The sequence below is a fragment of the Etheostoma cragini genome, chromosome 12 (assembly GCF_013103735.1).
Source record: "Etheostoma cragini isolate CJK2018 chromosome 12, CSU_Ecrag_1.0, whole genome shotgun sequence".
NCBI lineage: Eukaryota > Metazoa > Chordata > Actinopteri > Perciformes > Percidae > Etheostoma > Etheostoma cragini.
Window position 1 is genome coordinate 8,950,955 of NC_048418.1, and position 16,310 is coordinate 8,967,264.

The 16,310-nt window shown below is 40.4% G+C and overlaps 3 protein-coding genes across 4 annotated transcripts in view; 1 reads left to right on the plus strand and 2 right to left on the minus strand.

Annotated features, from left to right (window-relative positions):
- The first annotated feature begins 1,554 nt into the window (after positions 1 to 1,554).
- Positions 1,555 to 3,113, plus strand: wu:fc46h12 (uncharacterized protein LOC568958 homolog). The gene is made up of 3 exons (XM_034887826.1): positions 1,555 to 1,873; positions 2,331 to 2,439; positions 2,894 to 3,113. Exons 1-3 carry the CDS (start codon positions 1,776 to 1,778, stop codon positions 3,023 to 3,025), a joined length of 339 nt encoding a protein of 112 aa, XP_034743717.1. The 5' UTR covers positions 1,555 to 1,775; the 3' UTR covers positions 3,026 to 3,113.
- Positions 3,114 to 4,361: 1,248 nt separating this feature from the next.
- LOC117954219 (Y+L amino acid transporter 2) lies at positions 4,362 to 11,462 on the minus strand. Of its 2 annotated transcripts, XR_004658776.1 has the most exons (11): positions 11,210 to 11,462; positions 10,395 to 10,927; positions 9,304 to 9,429; positions 9,045 to 9,189; positions 8,431 to 8,554; positions 7,609 to 7,712; positions 7,422 to 7,518; positions 7,118 to 7,267; positions 6,136 to 6,319; positions 5,716 to 5,863; positions 5,603 to 5,677 (listed from the first exon to the last, which is right to left on the minus strand). XR_004658776.1 is itself a non-coding variant. In XM_034887825.1 (10 exons), the coding sequence occupies exons 2-10, from the start codon at positions 10,915 to 10,917 to the stop codon at positions 5,769 to 5,771; spliced, it is 1,548 nt and encodes a 515-aa protein (XP_034743716.1). In that variant the 5' UTR covers positions 10,918 to 10,927; positions 11,210 to 11,462; the 3' UTR covers positions 4,362 to 5,768. The 2 variants fall into 2 exon arrangements, 1 of the variants encoding a protein (XP_034743716.1); XM_034887825.1 differs by having other exon boundaries at positions 4,362 to 5,863.
- Positions 11,463 to 12,438: 976 nt separating this feature from the next.
- Positions 12,439 to 16,310, minus strand: part of LOC117954221 (receptor-interacting serine/threonine-protein kinase 2-like) — a 12,347-nt gene continuing 8,475 nt past the window's right edge. The window contains exons 8-11 of the mRNA XM_034887828.1: positions 16,246 to 16,306; positions 15,990 to 16,098; positions 15,650 to 15,847; positions 12,439 to 14,948 (exon numbers count right to left, since the gene is read on the minus strand). Coding sequence (XP_034743719.1) covers positions 14,566 to 14,948; positions 15,650 to 15,847; positions 15,990 to 16,098; positions 16,246 to 16,306 — 751 coding nt within the window. The 3' untranslated portion in view covers positions 12,439 to 14,565. The remainder of the gene's footprint in view (positions 14,949 to 15,649; positions 15,848 to 15,989; positions 16,099 to 16,245; positions 16,307 to 16,310) is intronic.

Below are 16,310 nucleotides of genomic sequence, written 5' to 3' on the forward strand. Positions count from 1 at the left end.
TAATCTCTCCAGTCCAAAGGTCAGTGCTGCTGTCACCATTTGGTAAAGACACCTCCAATTACATTAAACGCTTGAAACAATGTTAAACAAAGATTATTTTAACATCAAAATGAATTAATAAGAATGTTCTACACACTTGAGTTCAATAAATGTGAATATGTGAAATGTGTTCAAGGCTGAGTTAAAAGGGACATTCCAGTAGAAATCCTGACTTTTAGTCTCTATACTGTACGTCAGGTTTAGAAAACACTGGATCCTACGATTCCCATGATGCAAACAGATTTGTAACTCTGTTTTTAACACAGGTTTTCTCTTACTGTAAAAGTGGTCTCCAAACTCAGAAAGGTCCTCTTGCGCCACATAAATCTGTCTCACAGTTGAAAACCTTCTTCAGTTCCCCCTCCAGGCATCAGAACTCGGTCATGCATGCAAAGTGTGGAAATGGAGTTGCATGAACATATCCACAAGAGAGAGGCCATGTCTTCTGTACATCGTGAAGACTCTTTCTAGTTCTATGTTTCTTGTCACTGATTATAGAACTTATGTTTCTGTGCTTGAATTACCGGTAGGTTTGTAATTGAAATGAATCTAGGTTTCTGTTAGGGAGGCCCTACCAGAAAAAACAACAAAACATTGCCTTAGGTACGACTTCTGTCAAAGCAGTTGTTTTATAGTATTTATTTTTGCCATTGTCAACCACGAAGAGCTTCTTTAGGATTTAAAGAAAATTAAATATCATTTATTACCCTGCAAACCTGAAGCTGCCATAACACGTACTTGTTATTAAATATGTGTCACTAGAATTTTTGTGTGTGAGAAAGGTGTCCCTTGATGTCTCTTGACTTAGTTCCCCTCATATATGGAACGATTTAGCACCTTTCAGCTCATTGTCTTGGTGTTATGGCTGCACCTTAACTGTTTGCTTCACTCTCCCCGCTCTCATGTGGTTTCTGGCCGCAGCAGGAAGCTGTTTTCAGCAACAACAAAAAAAGACTCAAAAACCATTGCAGACCACCAACCTGGCACCCAACAGCAGGAAAAGTTAGCGAAGAGCTTGTGAACGTGGTAAAGCATTTAGCAACTAAAGAGCTAGCGAAGTCACATACAAGAAGACCAATATCTCAAAACCTGCGCAAATGATTCCAAAACTGTCTGCATGTACACCAGGGGCGTCGGACTGGGGGTGTGAAGGGGACTGAGGCCCTTATGTGGTAAGGGCCCAAAAAGATGCCAGAATGAATAGCTGTGGATGTGGGGTGGGGTGGGGTGGGGCCCATAGATAATTAATTTCTACAGGGCCCAGAATTTTGTGCTACACCCCTGATCCTGATGTACCCACCACTAGAGGCAGGTGAGATGTGTAACTTACTCATTGTGATGATACTGTGTTTTACTCAAGTTCCACTTCTGTGTAAGTTCAAACGGACTTTATTGGGAAGCATTGGCTGCAAGCGGTATGAAATCAACCTCAAAAATCATTTTATTCACCCATTTTTTAAATGGTTACACAATCCATAGTTGAAAAATCTGCTTTATAAAATAACTCCATGTGTGTAACTTCTGTTATTGAAATGTTCAGTATTCTCCACTTTCTTTCCCTCCTGTGCTGTGGTCCGTGTTAAATCAATGTTGTACTGTACACTTTTCCAGTTTACCACATGACCCGTGTGCTGCTCTTTTAAGCCCTCTGGACAGATCGAGGCAACACAGTGAAGACATCCACACACTTGACCACACACTGGATTCAGGCCTCATCTGCAGTACTTACCTTTAGTATGGGCCTGAGATTCCTGTGTGTAGCTTCAGCTCTCCTTCTGGGGGCCACACTCACCATTTCGATGGCGGACCGCGCCTCCCAGTGCAAAGTCAAATGGTAATGTTGATTTTATTTTCTAATATTTGTAGATCAAACAACCTGTGTTGAATCTAAACTGTAGGAGTGTACTGTGGGTGCCTTTCGGGGACTCTTTCAATGTTGCAGCTGTTAAGTGTTCACAGAGCAGATGCTGCATCATGTGGCCAGCAAGACATAACACTTTGTGATGGTATTTGGGTAGCATAAAAATCCCTGGTGTAAAAGGATCACATGCATGTTAGACAAGGTGCTTATGAATTCAAAGTTTTGTGCAGCCTGATTTCTCACACATATGGGGAGGCTAAAGGACTCACAAGATTCCCATTAGTCATGTTTGTGCAGAGAAATACAAAGTTGTGGCAACTAACATCATTTAAAATAAATCTTTTATTGATGATTTTCTGGTGTTTTTGAACAGTAGCCTTTACCTGGGTGTTACGGTAACAGATCTAATGCTCACTGCTCTGCTCCGCAGGTTGTTTGGAATATCATGTGAAGTTTTTACTGGAAAGCTGGTGAGCCAGATCAAAGCCTGGCAGATCGGGCAAAGGTGTTTGTATGCAGGAGAGAGGTGCTCGTACGAGGTCAGCAACTTCTCAGTCAACTCCTTTATTTTTGAAGTCAAATAAACAAGTTATTCTTGTGAAAGGAATTAAAATGTTCAGCATTCATTTAACTTACAAACAGGATGCAGGAAGCCAGTAGATGGATGCAAACATTAAAAAACTGTAACAGCTAAAATGTATCAAATTTAAACTTATCCTTTTATATCTTGTGAACATGCAACAGATACAGCAAAAAATATTGATACATTTCCGGGTGATACCCCACGTTAACCCCACTATTTAGCTTGTATAAGTAGTTTTTACAAAATGTATAATGTAGTTGTTAGAAGATATGTGTTTATTAATGCATTTGCCAAAAAGTAGCATTTGCTTGGCCCTAGTGCAGGCAAGTGGATACTAGGCATTATGATCAACAGTTGATGCATGGTGTAGAAAATATCCTTGACTTGACTGATTTTGAAATGCTCTGCAGCTTGTGTCGACAGCTCCATACGTGATCAAAGCCACACACACGTCTCCAACAACCAAAAAAGTCAACGACCTCCAGTTTCTTCTAGAGCAGTCAACTGTTTGCAAAATGACTGTAAGTGTGTTTTTTTTCTGAATGAGCCAACAGACTGATTCAGCTCATACAAAACCTAAACTGTGTCTATACTTCAAAGCCACTTCCTCCTCCTCAGCTCAAACCTTTCAAATCATTACAAGAAGGCCCCCCAGGATAGACTGGGTAAACGGCGCCCACTCTGCCGGCGATTTAGCCTCGTAGCTCCGTCTGGAAACCTGCACGTTTAATTCTTTGGCTTCTGTTCAGAAATTTGCGGGGAACCATCACAAACTGGCTTATCTACCTGGTGCGCACACACGCACAAGGACGATAATGAAGCGACCAAGCAGCTTTTTGTTTACATTCAACAAAGTGGAGGCTGTCACCAAGGGGTAAGCCTCTCCTCTCTGAGCGTAGATTTTATGGCGCCATTTTAAAGCTACGAAGCCATTACGGCGCCATTTTAAAGCAACAAAGCCATTACCTGCATTTAGCATGTCATTGACTGCCATTCACTTTGGCGTCGCTTTGATATGAAGGTAAATATGGTGCGAATGTGAGAGCACATGGATGCGATGTGAGCACTTGTAGAATATGATTTAAGAGCTTGTAAAACAAATCTGATGTGATGTGATCACTTGTAGAATGGGATTTGAGAGCTTGTACAACTAAAATTTAACCAGTTAATTGCAGTTAAAAGGATTTAAATATAACCTACAATTTTCTCTGAAACCAGTTGTTTTATTTGACATGAATGCAATGATATGAAACTGCAGGATGTTTTAACAGCTGATATCCCTGAACAGTGTTAAAATAATGCATGAATGAGATGTTTTAAGAAAAAGTACTGGTAATACTAATATGTGTGTGGTGTGAGGTGTACCAGTTAATATAGAGTTTTGGCAAAATTAACAACTCGTCTTTCATTTGTATTCCAGTCTGGTCAACTAGCAATACATTTGTATTCATTGCAAAGCTGTAAAGAAATTAGGATTTTTTTAAGTGGACAGTGACTTTTATAAAATGGTACTAATTAATTAAATAACATGATGCATTACAACATATGCAGTTTAATTACAAGACAAATTGATAAAAAAACTGTGTATTTAAAACAGATACATTCAAAACAAACTAAACATCTAAAACTATGTCTTCAGTTCATAACAGAACAACTAGAGAATGCAGTGCAATAAACTGTTTGTACAAAACTCTAAAAATAATGCATGATTAATGTGATGTGATACCTAGGGGAGATGTTTTAATGAGAGAAAGGAGGATTTTGAGAGAAAAGGAAAACAGAGCAAGAAAAATAAAGCTTCTTGATTCTGAAAGTGTTTCAAGTTCAAAGTTTATTTATTACTGAATTTGGTCAATCAGCACTTACATATGACAATGAAACTACATAAATCATTTGTTTTAATCCAACTGATTTAAAACTGATTATACTGAACTGGAAAATCTTCTCTTTAAAGATTATCTGGCTGATTGTTTATGAATGTGAGGCATAAAGTCCCACACCTACCATGCTACATCTAATAAATGGTACCATGCACATTGGTCATCATTTGCAACGTATCCTCTTACAATGGTTTGTGTGATATCTTACAAAAAGTTATGCACAATTTCTGTGCATTATGCCACAAACGTTAAGCAACACAAGCGATTGAAATTTAAAAAAGTAAGAATTATGAAATAAGTTTGTTACATAACTTATGTATTATAATTTTAAGCATCTTGTAATTCAAGTGGTCTGAGAGAAAATGACTTCTGCATCTCCTCCTGGCTCACTTTTGAGACTTTAGAAAATCTAGTCCGTGACGGGAGACTTTAGCCAATCACAGGTCATTTAAGAGAAAGTGTTCCAATTGGCTGTTTTGCGCATGCATTTTTTGTGACCTTTGTGACAGAGCAGGAAGAGGGAGAGCTGCAGGAAGTCTCACTCTACTTCAAATTCTGGCCTTTAGCTCTAATTATGTAGCATACGTAAAATGTTTTAAAAAAAAAAGCCAATGTTGACTTTTGCTTTCACACGGTACACAGACATTGGGCTCCTGGATGGAAGTTCTGAGTTTGTTTGACCCCATGTCTGTTGGGCATGTGTTGTCAAAAGCCTAATTAAAATGGTCAGAATAAATTCCTACCTAAACCCAAAAATACTTTAATGGTGACTATAAAGTTGTATTCATAAAACCTAATATTGAAAGTTTCAATTGAAATAATAATGTCCCGTAAACACGGCACTTAACTTAACGTGCTGCACTGGAACCAATCCCAGAACATTTGTCCAAAAGAAATGTTGTGGGTGTTTTACATTTGAACGTATGTATACCTTATTACATTTTTAAAAATATTTGATTCTTGATAGGATCCCAGCCACATAACAATAATTTGATATGTGTATTTCAAACAATGTCAGGCAGAAAGCAAGTTACATCTTCTACTTTAAAAAAATAAAATTGTATTCTAAAAATTAAAATTTTAAAAGAGCTCCATATTTCTTCCATAGTTTTATGAAATCCTCATAAAAGATATTCCTTGATCTCTGTAGAAAGGGTCACCCCATTTGTAGAAGAAAGCAACAGTTTCTCAGGTGTCGGCTCCTTTGCAGTGAGTCATTTGGGATGTCAGGCCTTTTCGAACTTGACCTTGAAAAAGTAATCCTCACAAATGTTGTGGGTCTGCGCCTCGCCACTCTGTCAATGCAAGGCTTTGCTTTTCTGCGTTTGGGGAGCAATGAACGTCGACATATGGACATGGCTGAGGCCTCAGGCAGAAAGCTGATGAGTGACAGATTGTCTTCAGCTCACTGTGTTTTACCGTCTGCTTGTGCTTCTGTCTCAGTGTCAAATTCAGTCAGGCAGCAGTACAACAGCATCTGGGTGTATTTGGTGACAAAGTCTGGAGGAGAAAAAGAGGTGAGAGGAGGAAAAGAGGAGGAGAGGTCAGTTATAGCTGACTCTGATAATCCAAATTTAGAACAGTGCCATACAATTATGTGCTGCAGATAGTTGACAAACTGGGAGAAGGGTGTATGATTGTGTAATATTAAACATAATAATTGTATGTATCACGTACAGGAAATCTCTTCCTTTTGTCACCTCCTCTTAACATGTTTTAACAAGGGTGAACAAACACAGGACAGCAAATGAACATTTCAGCCTAAAACTTACTGTTTAATTTGCGTATGAATTTGGGCCTCCTCTCATCAGGCAGGTAAATGGCTACGTAGTACACCGGCACACCAGACAGTGCAATGCCAATTCCTATGAGAGAATTGATGGTGTCTCCGTACAGAGGGACAATGACTAAGAACAGGCTACACAGACAGTAGATGAAGGGGAAGAACAAGCTCAACTGTGGAGAGAAAAAGACACCAATTGGGTTAGTTTGTAAACTGATCAGAGAATCTTGTGGAAACTGTATTGACAGTGCTTCATGTTTTGTCCATAAGACTAGGCACAACATGACACACCCACTAAACTTTCTCCTCAGTGCCGTAGTCATATTTCTTTGTTAATTTTACACAAAAAGATGACTGAGTTTGGGCTGTAACAAGCTAAGTAACTTGATGAAGATGAAGAAAAAGCTTCCTTGCTTAAGGCCATCAGCATGCTAAAATCTCTCCTCTGTATATCTGCACTAATCTGCACGTTTGCATATTTGTATCAAGTTCGTACAAAAGTATAATGTATAACTTGACCCAAAACTGTGGCACGTATGCCACAGTTTTGGGTCAAGTTATACAACTACACTTACTTTTTACATTTTTACATACTGAAACATTGTAAAGCCCACCCACACAATGGACCTACATACATTTTAACTTCTTAATAGGCTACTAATACTACGTATATATTTCCTTTTCTATTTCTTAATTTAACTCCAATTCTAATTATTATTCCCTGTAGCCTTAAAAGTACACCACCCTGCTTTTCAGTGTATAAGCACGTAACAGATAAAACCTTTGAATCTCAAATCCAAATGTAACTGTAGCTGTATCTGCATATGATAAACATGGGGTCCAAAGTTATATTACTACAGAAATGATCTCTTCAAACCATGACAACATTTGTAATACCCACAGGAACTGTATGTGTGTGTGAATATGTGCCGTATGTAATTATATTCAGTATAATCTGAGCAAAGCAGCACCTTCACAGGCCTGTGTCTGTCTGGCTGAGTGATGCGCAGGTAGATGAGGCCGGCCACAGACAGACCCACGTAGAGCCAGTAACTGAAGCTGAAATAGTTGATGAGCTGGAACACGTCTTCCACACAGAGGAAGATCAGACCCATTAACCCCTGCAGAACATGAATTCACATATTTATGTGTCTAGTTGTGATGTCTGAAATTTTTTTGTCTCTTTAAGGTGGCATGACCGTGTATGCATTCGATCAATCTGATGTCGAATTGTTTTGTAGGAGAGTAAGACAAAGTAAGATAAATAGTCCTTACATTGAACAGCAGTGCGGGTATTGGTGTGTAGCGCCGCAGGTGAATCAGACTCAGACTGTTTGGGAGGTGGCCCTCTCTAGCTCCAACGAAAAACAGCCTGCGTGCTCAAGAAAGATGGAAAATGTTTGGCAACACATTCATCATGATAGTACTATAAGTCAGGGTCTGTTCAGTACTTCCTAATTACCGTGAAGCAGCAATGACAGAAGCATTGAGTCCACCGTAGCAGGACATGGCCACTGAAACAGGCATGATCCACCTGAACGGACCCAGGGCTGCATTCCCAAAGGTCTGTGAAGAAGATTAGATCAGATTAGATAATGCTTTATTTATACCACAGTGGGGAAATGCCCTTATTACAGAAGCAGCGGCTTTCTACAGTGAAAGCAAAAAAAGGAAGAAGGAAGAAACACTTTATCAATCCCTCAATTGGGAAATTTTTACACTCTGTTGTTATTACATTACACACATAGGCCCGAAATACACACACATGCAATGCCTTTGCTTAAGGACACTTCCATACTCTGGCCGGTCTCCAAGTCTTAGCTGGTCCCATTTAAGGGTTAACATGGTTTATTACAGTTTCTGAAGTCAGAGTGCCAAATGTTCTGGGTCAACTATTTCATAGTCCAAATCAATGGAACTACATTTTCCAGGGTAAAGCCTGACAGTTTAAATAGCTCACAATACTGCATTGTGTCCTGTACTGTATTTCTTTTGTGGGGTGCAAATGTTACAGCAAAACAAGTTCCTTCCTGAGACCATTTTGCAAAGCCACTGTTGTTGTGTCCGGAGCTTAGCGCTACCCAAGACAAACAAATGTGATTGGTTTAAAAAAAGGGAAACAACACAGATCGTTTTTTTTCTCATATCCCAGGATGTATCTGTGGTGTAGCCAGAGCTATTTCCACTGCGTAGTGGAGATAGGTCTGGCAATGTGAGACTCATTTCAGGACTATATTTAGCAGCAGAGTATATCATCTTTCTCAGGTGACTGTTTGTGTCTTACCACAGCAACGGCGTCACTGGCCAGCAATGAGGGCATGTCCAGAACCACATAGTACGCCACGTTGGTCAGCAGGTAGATGATGGTCACTATGGGCATAGAGATGGCAATGGCCAGGGGCAGATTCCTACACCAACAACAACATCAAAAAACAACACAGCATTGTCTGACTCACTGAAAAGCTGCAGTGACAGATTCATGTTCAACATTTTTCTCAAGTTGCAAGTCTAACCTTGACAGACAATTATTTAGGATGCCAACAAAACAAACAAAAAAGGATAAAATCTATAAGTTAGGGAATTGCATGTGGCTGTCCAAAAACATGCCTGGTAGAAAGTACAAGTAATGCTTTTCACAAATATATAGTCATTTGATCCACTGGTAATATGAAAACATTGATTTTAGCAGCCTTAAATAATGCATAAACAAATGATGGACTGTTACTGTAATTCGACAACCTGCCTTACTTTATTCAGCTTTTACCGTCTGACCACACTGACTGTACACAAAGAAAACTGAGAGCGGAGTTCTTGCCAGTGGACCAGAAACAATAAGTAAAATTAACACTAATGTTTCAAACATGTGTCTCTTTGTATGTTTGTGAATGTGTGTGTTACCTCTCTGGATTCCGAATCTCCTCAGTGACAAAGTTGAGTGTATCCCAGCCGGAGAAGGAGAACAGAGCTGAGTAGAAGGCCAAAGCAATGGCTCCGGGATCCGTGGAAGAGCCCTCAAACGGACTATTGAAGTGCTTTGATCCTCCTGCACAAATAGAAGTCAAAGTTTAAAGCACACACATATATATATATATATATATATATATATATATATATATGTTTTTTTCACTGATGCATTCATACTTTTACATAATCTTACCAGTAGATATTTTCAGTATTCCTACAACAATGATGAGGCAGAGCGCCATGAGTTTGGCGTAAGTGAAAATGTCCTGGACCAGAGTCCCCCATTTCACATAGGCACAGTTAATGAAGATGAGCATACCTGGGAAAACCATAGGCAATTAATAACTCTTCCTCTGCATGATTGAGACATTCATGTACAACTTCTGCTTTCCTGTAAGGTTGCATTTGCAAAAATAAATTATTCAGGAAACAATGGTAAACCACATTGGTTTGTAAATTCTTTGATACTGTATGTTCGAGATTCAAAAACTAGATAGCTATTGGAAACCTGCTGTGTCTAAGCCCCATGCCCAAGATCTGATCATCTCCTCTGTGACATGTGGCGTGGGCCATTGTCTCCATCAGTGAACAGAAACAGAAACTGACTTCTTAGTAAGGCTGGTGTAGCTTCTCTCACCTAAATACCACTTCTGCTAATAACATTGTTGACACCACAAAGCCAGGCTGTACAGTCTAATTATAGTTAGTGCCAGTTCCACACAGGGTTACTGAGTCCTGGGTACTGGGATCCATGGATAGCTAAATATGTGCTAGGGCTACAATAACACTCCAGCACTTGGTTTTGCCCATGTCATTCATAAAGAAGCAGGGTTCTAGTGTTCATTGTTTCCTGTGAATCCCTCTTGTGAATGGCAGACTCTGCCACTAACAGTAAAAGCTACTCTGTAGAGGTAATTACTTCATGTTAAAAAAAAAGAAAAAAAGATTCAATGCAACCATACATACAGATCTTTAACCTAAAGAAAGTCTTAAGGATTGTAACTTCAACTGTAAGCGTTTTGTTTCAGCCTTTTTCAATCTGCAGCACAACAGTGAAACATGCTAATTGGGTGGGTTGAGCTGACAGAACTGGGGTGAAGCCAAAGTGGGCATCGGGACATCCATCTCAAACACTACATGACAGTAAAGTGAGTTTTTTCTGCCTATATTCTTCTGCAAACAATTGCAGACTTTCATGAATCATGAAGGCAAAGCTCATTTCTATATCCTGCATTCTTTTTTTCTGAGTGATGAACTGTAGACACATGCATGTTTCTTTCTCACAGAGGCAGGCTGCAGCAATAAGCCGGACAGCATCATATGGCGGCTGGCAAGTGGGGTAGAAAGGCTCCACAAGGTAGTTGGCAAAGGTCAGTGAAATCACAGCCTGGCTGGCTGGCTCGATCAACAGGATGGACGTCCATAGACGGATAAATGCAAGGAAGCCTCCGAATGCCTCCAGGATGTAGGCGTAGCTAGCTCCAGACTTGGTGATGGTGGTGCCGAGTTCTGCATAACACAACGCTCCAAACACGGAGAAGATGCCTGCAAAAGCCCAAATCAATAACGACAGCCCGTAAGAGGCACTGTGCATGAGTACACCCTTTGGTGAGATAAAGATCCCAGAGCCGATCATGTTGCCAACAATCAGGCAGATTCCATTCATGAGGGAGATTTCTCTCTTCATCTGCATTTTCTCCTCCACTTTCCCATTATTTTGGGCCTTTAAGTCCTCATCAGATGGAGTCCGTAAACTTGGGCATATTGTCTGTGACATGACCCCAATCGTGTGCCTCAGATCCTCCATTAGTCCAGGGCTGGTGTGGAGATGATAGGACAATAATTACAGTGCATCATTCAAATATAACAGTTAAAACATACTGTTGTTCCATATAAATAGGACATGATTTTTCTTAACTATACTTCTCAAGCCTGAAACATTAAACCGAAAATGTCCAGTTTACAAGAAAAGGTCTGACATGTGGCCATTCCTTTACTAATGATTCCTAACGCTCTTTATGCATCCAGACATGGACATATCATACAGCTGAGTTGTTGTAATTTAAGACTTAAAGGGCCAATGTGTAAAAAGAACTTACTTTGTTTGGTTACGTATAGAAGATCAACAGGTATGATTTTTCCTACAGAGTCTCCCTTACGTCCGTGCTGCTCCTCTGAACCAGGCAGTGAGATATCGGTCATCTTAGATGTAGCAACAGGACGGTCGATGTTGCAATCCGTGTTGCTCAGCACGACGACAACGGGTGTTTTTCCAGCACCAGGCCTACCGCACTCTCGTGTTCCCCCCTGTCCTATTTTCAGAGACAAGCAGACCCCGTCCCTGCCCCCCGGCAGTCCTCAACAGCTAAGACAGAGGGAGCCAAGCTGCTTCTGGGTTTCAGATACGGTCAAAAGAATGTATGATATAAAACAGATTATGACATATACTGTCATTAAAGAGTATACAATGCACCGTGATTGGCCCAGCAGCTGCTTCTCTATCATCCACTCAAGACAGGTTGTTATTCACATGTATGGGACAATGTACCTCAAACCCCGGACATGTAATATTCCCGGTACCCTTTCTAGAAAGGAGCAGGACAGCCAGAGTGAAAGAGACACAAACTCTTTGCCTCTCTTTGAGATTGTTTTGTGTCTTTGTTCTTTTTTGTGTCTTTTGGGGTTGTTTGTTGTGTCTCTTTGTAATTCTGCACCTGGGTCTGTCCCCAGAAGGACTGTTCAGTAATCTACATGTACACATAACACCCCTTGTTTCTTGCCATTCAAATCCAACAGCTTTCAATAGAAGATAACATTATGTGAGCCAACTCCTCTAATAACGTAAATATTGGACTTGGATTAATTCTATGTAAAAAAGAAATGAAGAAGAAAGCAGTCAGAAGTAAAAACAGAGTACCCATTTTAATGAAAAGTTTGATACAAAAAAAAAACGTAGTTTCTGTTGAAACCACACCTACCCATCAACGCTATGGTTCTGTAACACATTTTATTACTGTTTGAACAACTGACACCAAAGGAAACCGTATTTTGAAGGTCATTCTACGAATATCAAATCATCACTTAACGAAAACAATGCATGAGTTCTTCACCAAGAGATAATGCACACGCTTTACTCATCTTTTCTTGATATGTACGTAAAATGCTTTTGCACATTTCAAAAGCAGAAAATGAGGCACGGTTATCAAAGACAAGGCAACATTATGGAAACATATTGACCTTGCTTGGCCTTCCTGTCGTCGTTTAAATGACATGATGTAATTGTTTACGATTTTCTGTGTCATGACCTGCTGTGGCTCATTTCCCACAGTGTTTTTTAAAGTTCTTTATTGAACTGAAAATAACTTTGAACCCAATGATGGGAACCAATACAACGGTTATTGTGTGGGGAATATGTGGATGTAATGACAGTAAATGACACAGCTACACTACTACTATTTATCTACTGCTACCCAGGAAGTAGGAAGAAAAGGCAGTGATGAAGACAGTAAGACCCTTAATGAGATGTAAACCTGCACACAACATACACACTAGAGCTGAAAAGATCACTTGATGAATCAATTATAAAAATTAATCTTTAAACTATTTTTTAAAATCAATTAAGTTAGTTTTAAGCAAAAAAACAAACATTTCAAAAAACGTTCCAGCCATTTAAAAGTAAATAGTCTTCTATGATGGTAAAATAAATAGCCTCGGGTTTTAGACAAAGTTTCAAGATGTACCTTGGGCTCAGGGAAACAGTGAAGAACATTTTCTACCATTTTATAATCCAAACGACTGATCAAGAAAGTAATTGTCAAAGTAATCGTTAGTTGCAGTCCTATCACACACACTTATATACAAACATGGCTATAAGGAGGACTGAAAGTAATGGTGTCATGGAAACTTTGTTTACAATGCATGAAGTAATTCAAAAACTGTATTACTCAGTATTATTTATACAAACAATCTGGTGCTACTGTCATTAAGCCTAGCTAAATGGCACTGATCTCTGTCTATGAGTAACAGAGTGAAAATGATTTTATTCGTTTTGAGCAGATTAGGAAGCACAGCTACAGTAGAAAACAGTGTACGTGTCTAGATAGTGATGAACTGAGCACTGGCTGCTTAGAGTGAACATTATAAAACAGGTAAATGAAAGGTTGCTACAAGCAAGCAGAACCGGTTTGATCTTATCTGTTCATGTGTTCATTTCTCCTGCAGAACAGCTCAGCCGGATCAAAAATGCAAAACCCATCGATAAACTGCCACTCTGGAAGTATCCAGATGAGTCTGAAATGTCATTATTAAAAAACACTTAAAAATACTGTGAGGTGAGGCCACTACTGAGAATACCAAAAGAAATTAGATCACTTTGGTCCACTTTTAATCTAGACAGAGACAGATACGCATCCCTCTCATTCTGAGTCTTATTTTACAATCTCAACTTCCTCTTTACTCAACGTCCCAGCAACTCTTTAGTTCAACTAGACAAAGAGAGGAGGGGGAGGAAAAAGAGCCGGGGGCAGGGACAAAAACTTCCCATGCGGTCACAGTCTAACCAAATCACAACTCATACCAACACTACAGTAAGGTTACGCTGTTAACATCCAAGACCACATACTTAGCTTCAATATCAACACTGTGAGGGCCACATGCCCTCACACGCTCACTTTCACAGGCGGTAAACATTATCAGGGAAGTTCAACAATAAGATTGCTTTAATGGGACTTAACCTTGTTTTTGCTGTAGGTTTTCCAGCATGTTAACATTCCTAATATCACTTACTCAGATCAACAGAGTGTATCCGGGATGTTAAGCACTATCTTTGTGGGGACCTGTCATTGACATATTGCATCCCTAGCCCCTTACTCTAACCATCACAATTAAATGCCTAACCTTAACCTTTACCCTAGCCTAATTCTAACCCTAATCCTAAAAACCAAGTCTTAACCCTCAAATAGCCCTTTAAAGTTGTGGGGTCCAGCATTTTGTCCCCACAAAGCTGTCGGGACCCCACAACTATACTGAACTCCCGCTCCCCCACCACCACGCGCACACGCAACTGAGCTTCGGAGACAAAAGCAAAGGAGATAAACTCTGCAATACATCCACTCAGAATAAAAGGACTATAAATACATTTTCTCAATAAATCAATGACATTGTTAAAAAAAAACATTGATTCCTTCAAACTTTTGATTCTGATTGTATAGAATAAAACCTTTTGTCCCTCGTGAGTGGATATTCTTCAAAGCCAAAAGCTTTGTTTTGTACCTGTGACTCTTTTTTGCTCGCGGAGCCCTCGGTTCCTGCTCCTCCTCCTTCTCTTTGAGGGAAATACTGACAGAAACCACAGTGACCATCTTGACGACAAAAAAAAAAAAAAAGTAAGAGTTGTAGTGTAAAGTTGGCACAGTTAATAATCTGGATTGTTTTCATTGATTGCCTGTGACTGCTGCTACACGTTCCTGGGGATATTGCAGGACATGGACAGTGGCGGTGGGTTGGGGACGAGTGTAGGGGAGCCGATTTCAGGTGGGAACGGCTTCAGGCCCATTTGCTTGTTGTCAATCAGCTTGCGGACAACAATGCGGCAGAAGTCTTCGTTGTGTCGGTGACAGTTGTCCAGGAGCTGGCGGACCTTAGCGGTGCGCGTTGGCTGGGTCCTCACCAGCTCGTAATCCTCCCGCATAAGCATGGTTTGGGACAGCAGGGCATCCAAGCTTTGGTTCAGACAGGCCTCTGTCATCTGGGAGACAATATCCTCACGCCGTGTCGCAATCCACTGGGCAATTGGGCCTTGTGAGGGAGGGGAATGCAGCAATGGAAGCGAGTAATCTGCTGAAATGGAGGACAAAGGGGAGTGATTCAGATTTTGCTTGTACATTTTGGCAAACCAGCTAAAACATTAAATGTAATTCAACTTTCTAGAACTGTATGATCATTATTACCAGGGTGTGATTTTGCAGAGGGGACAAAAGGTATCCCTCAGTCACTGTGATCAACGCTACTTTACCAATACCATTTGTTACATACCTAAACCAGAAGTATTTTAAACTAAGTAAATTACAGTAATGTGAACAGTCTAGTCGTGTGATTGAATGATAAAATCCCAGTGGCAGTTGTTGGTTTAGCCGCTACAGCTCCGTAGTTTAGCTCCGTCGTATCAGTGGCAGTTTTAGATGTTTTTGCCCCCATCAGGTGACTGTGTTCCGGCTACAGGCACCGCCAGATGACGGTCCAGGGGCCATGGTAGTTGAGTTTTGCAAAGAAAAAGTGAACATCATGCGGTGACGACAGTTAAATTCATCCTGTTGTGCGATTTCATTTTGAGAATTCACACTGAATATTGAAGTTCATAAATAAAACATGTTTTGGCGTGGCTGGCCGAGTGGCACTATCCACGGTATTGGAAGGGAGATTTAATTCTTGCACGTTTTGATTTGTTATACATGATCAAAAAGCATCCACCCCTTTGTTTCTTTCACAAATTGCACCCTGATGATCAACCATTTCATCCATTATGCTTGAACTGCTTGTACCTTGTTGCTGAGGCTTGAGGGTGAGGTTATCCAGCTGTGTCTCATATTCAGTGGCAGGCAGGCCTGGTTTGATGGGTATGTTCAAATATTTAAGTGGCCTGGCACTCTGGTAGCCATTCAGATTGTTGACTGTGCAGTAGTCTATCAACGACTCAGGACGCTCTAGAGTATGAGCCGAATATGACGACAGATGCCCCTCTACATCAGAAAGAGTAGAAGAGGAGGTGGGACAAAGCATATATTGTATGTTTACATAAAACCTAATACATGGTACTGTGAGCTTATTTGTCTTTTATAGCAAGGAAATGATGTCAATACATAAGATGCCAGTTATAATAACCTTTAGAAGGTGCAGCATTGCTGCTGATGAGCGCGCCTGGTAGAGATATGTCTGTGTCCTGGGAGGAACAAGAGCCTGAGCCTGAGCCTGAGCCTGATGGGGAGCTCTCCTGAGGCAGAACAAACAGTGATGTTTAATTTACGTTACTACACAGACATTGAAGACATAATACCAAAAACAGACAAGGCTTAAAAATGGCTTAGAAGTGCATCCCCAACTTTACCCTGATATTTCCACGGACATTTCAGCTACTGACCGGCCATGGGCTGATCCTGTCCTTCAGCATGTTCAGGGATCCCTCCTCGCTTCTCTTCTCACTCA

Bases quoted from the DNA above. Each gene is read 5' to 3' on its own strand.
- LOC117954219 (XM_034887825.1), bottom strand. From the start codon at position 10,917: ATGGAGGATCTGAGGCACACGATTGGGGTCATGTCACAGACAATATGC. The intron at 9,190-9,303 runs GTAAGATTATGT...CTATTTGTGCAG, and splicing joins AATACTGAAAATATCTACTG to GAGGATCAAAGCACTTCAAT. The intron at 5,864-6,135 runs GTAAGTTTTAGG...TTTCTCCTCCAG, and splicing joins ATTCATACGCAAATTAAACA to ACTTTGTCACCAAATACACC.
- wu:fc46h12 (XM_034887826.1), top strand. From the start codon at position 1,776: ATGGGCCTGAGATTCCTGTGTGTAGCTTCAGCTCTCCTTCTGGGGGCC. The intron at 1,874-2,330 runs GTAATGTTGATT...TCTGCTCCGCAG, and splicing joins TCCCAGTGCAAAGTCAAATG to GTTGTTTGGAATATCATGTG. The intron at 2,440-2,893 runs GTCAGCAACTTC...AATGCTCTGCAG, and splicing joins GAGAGAGGTGCTCGTACGAG to CTTGTGTCGACAGCTCCATA.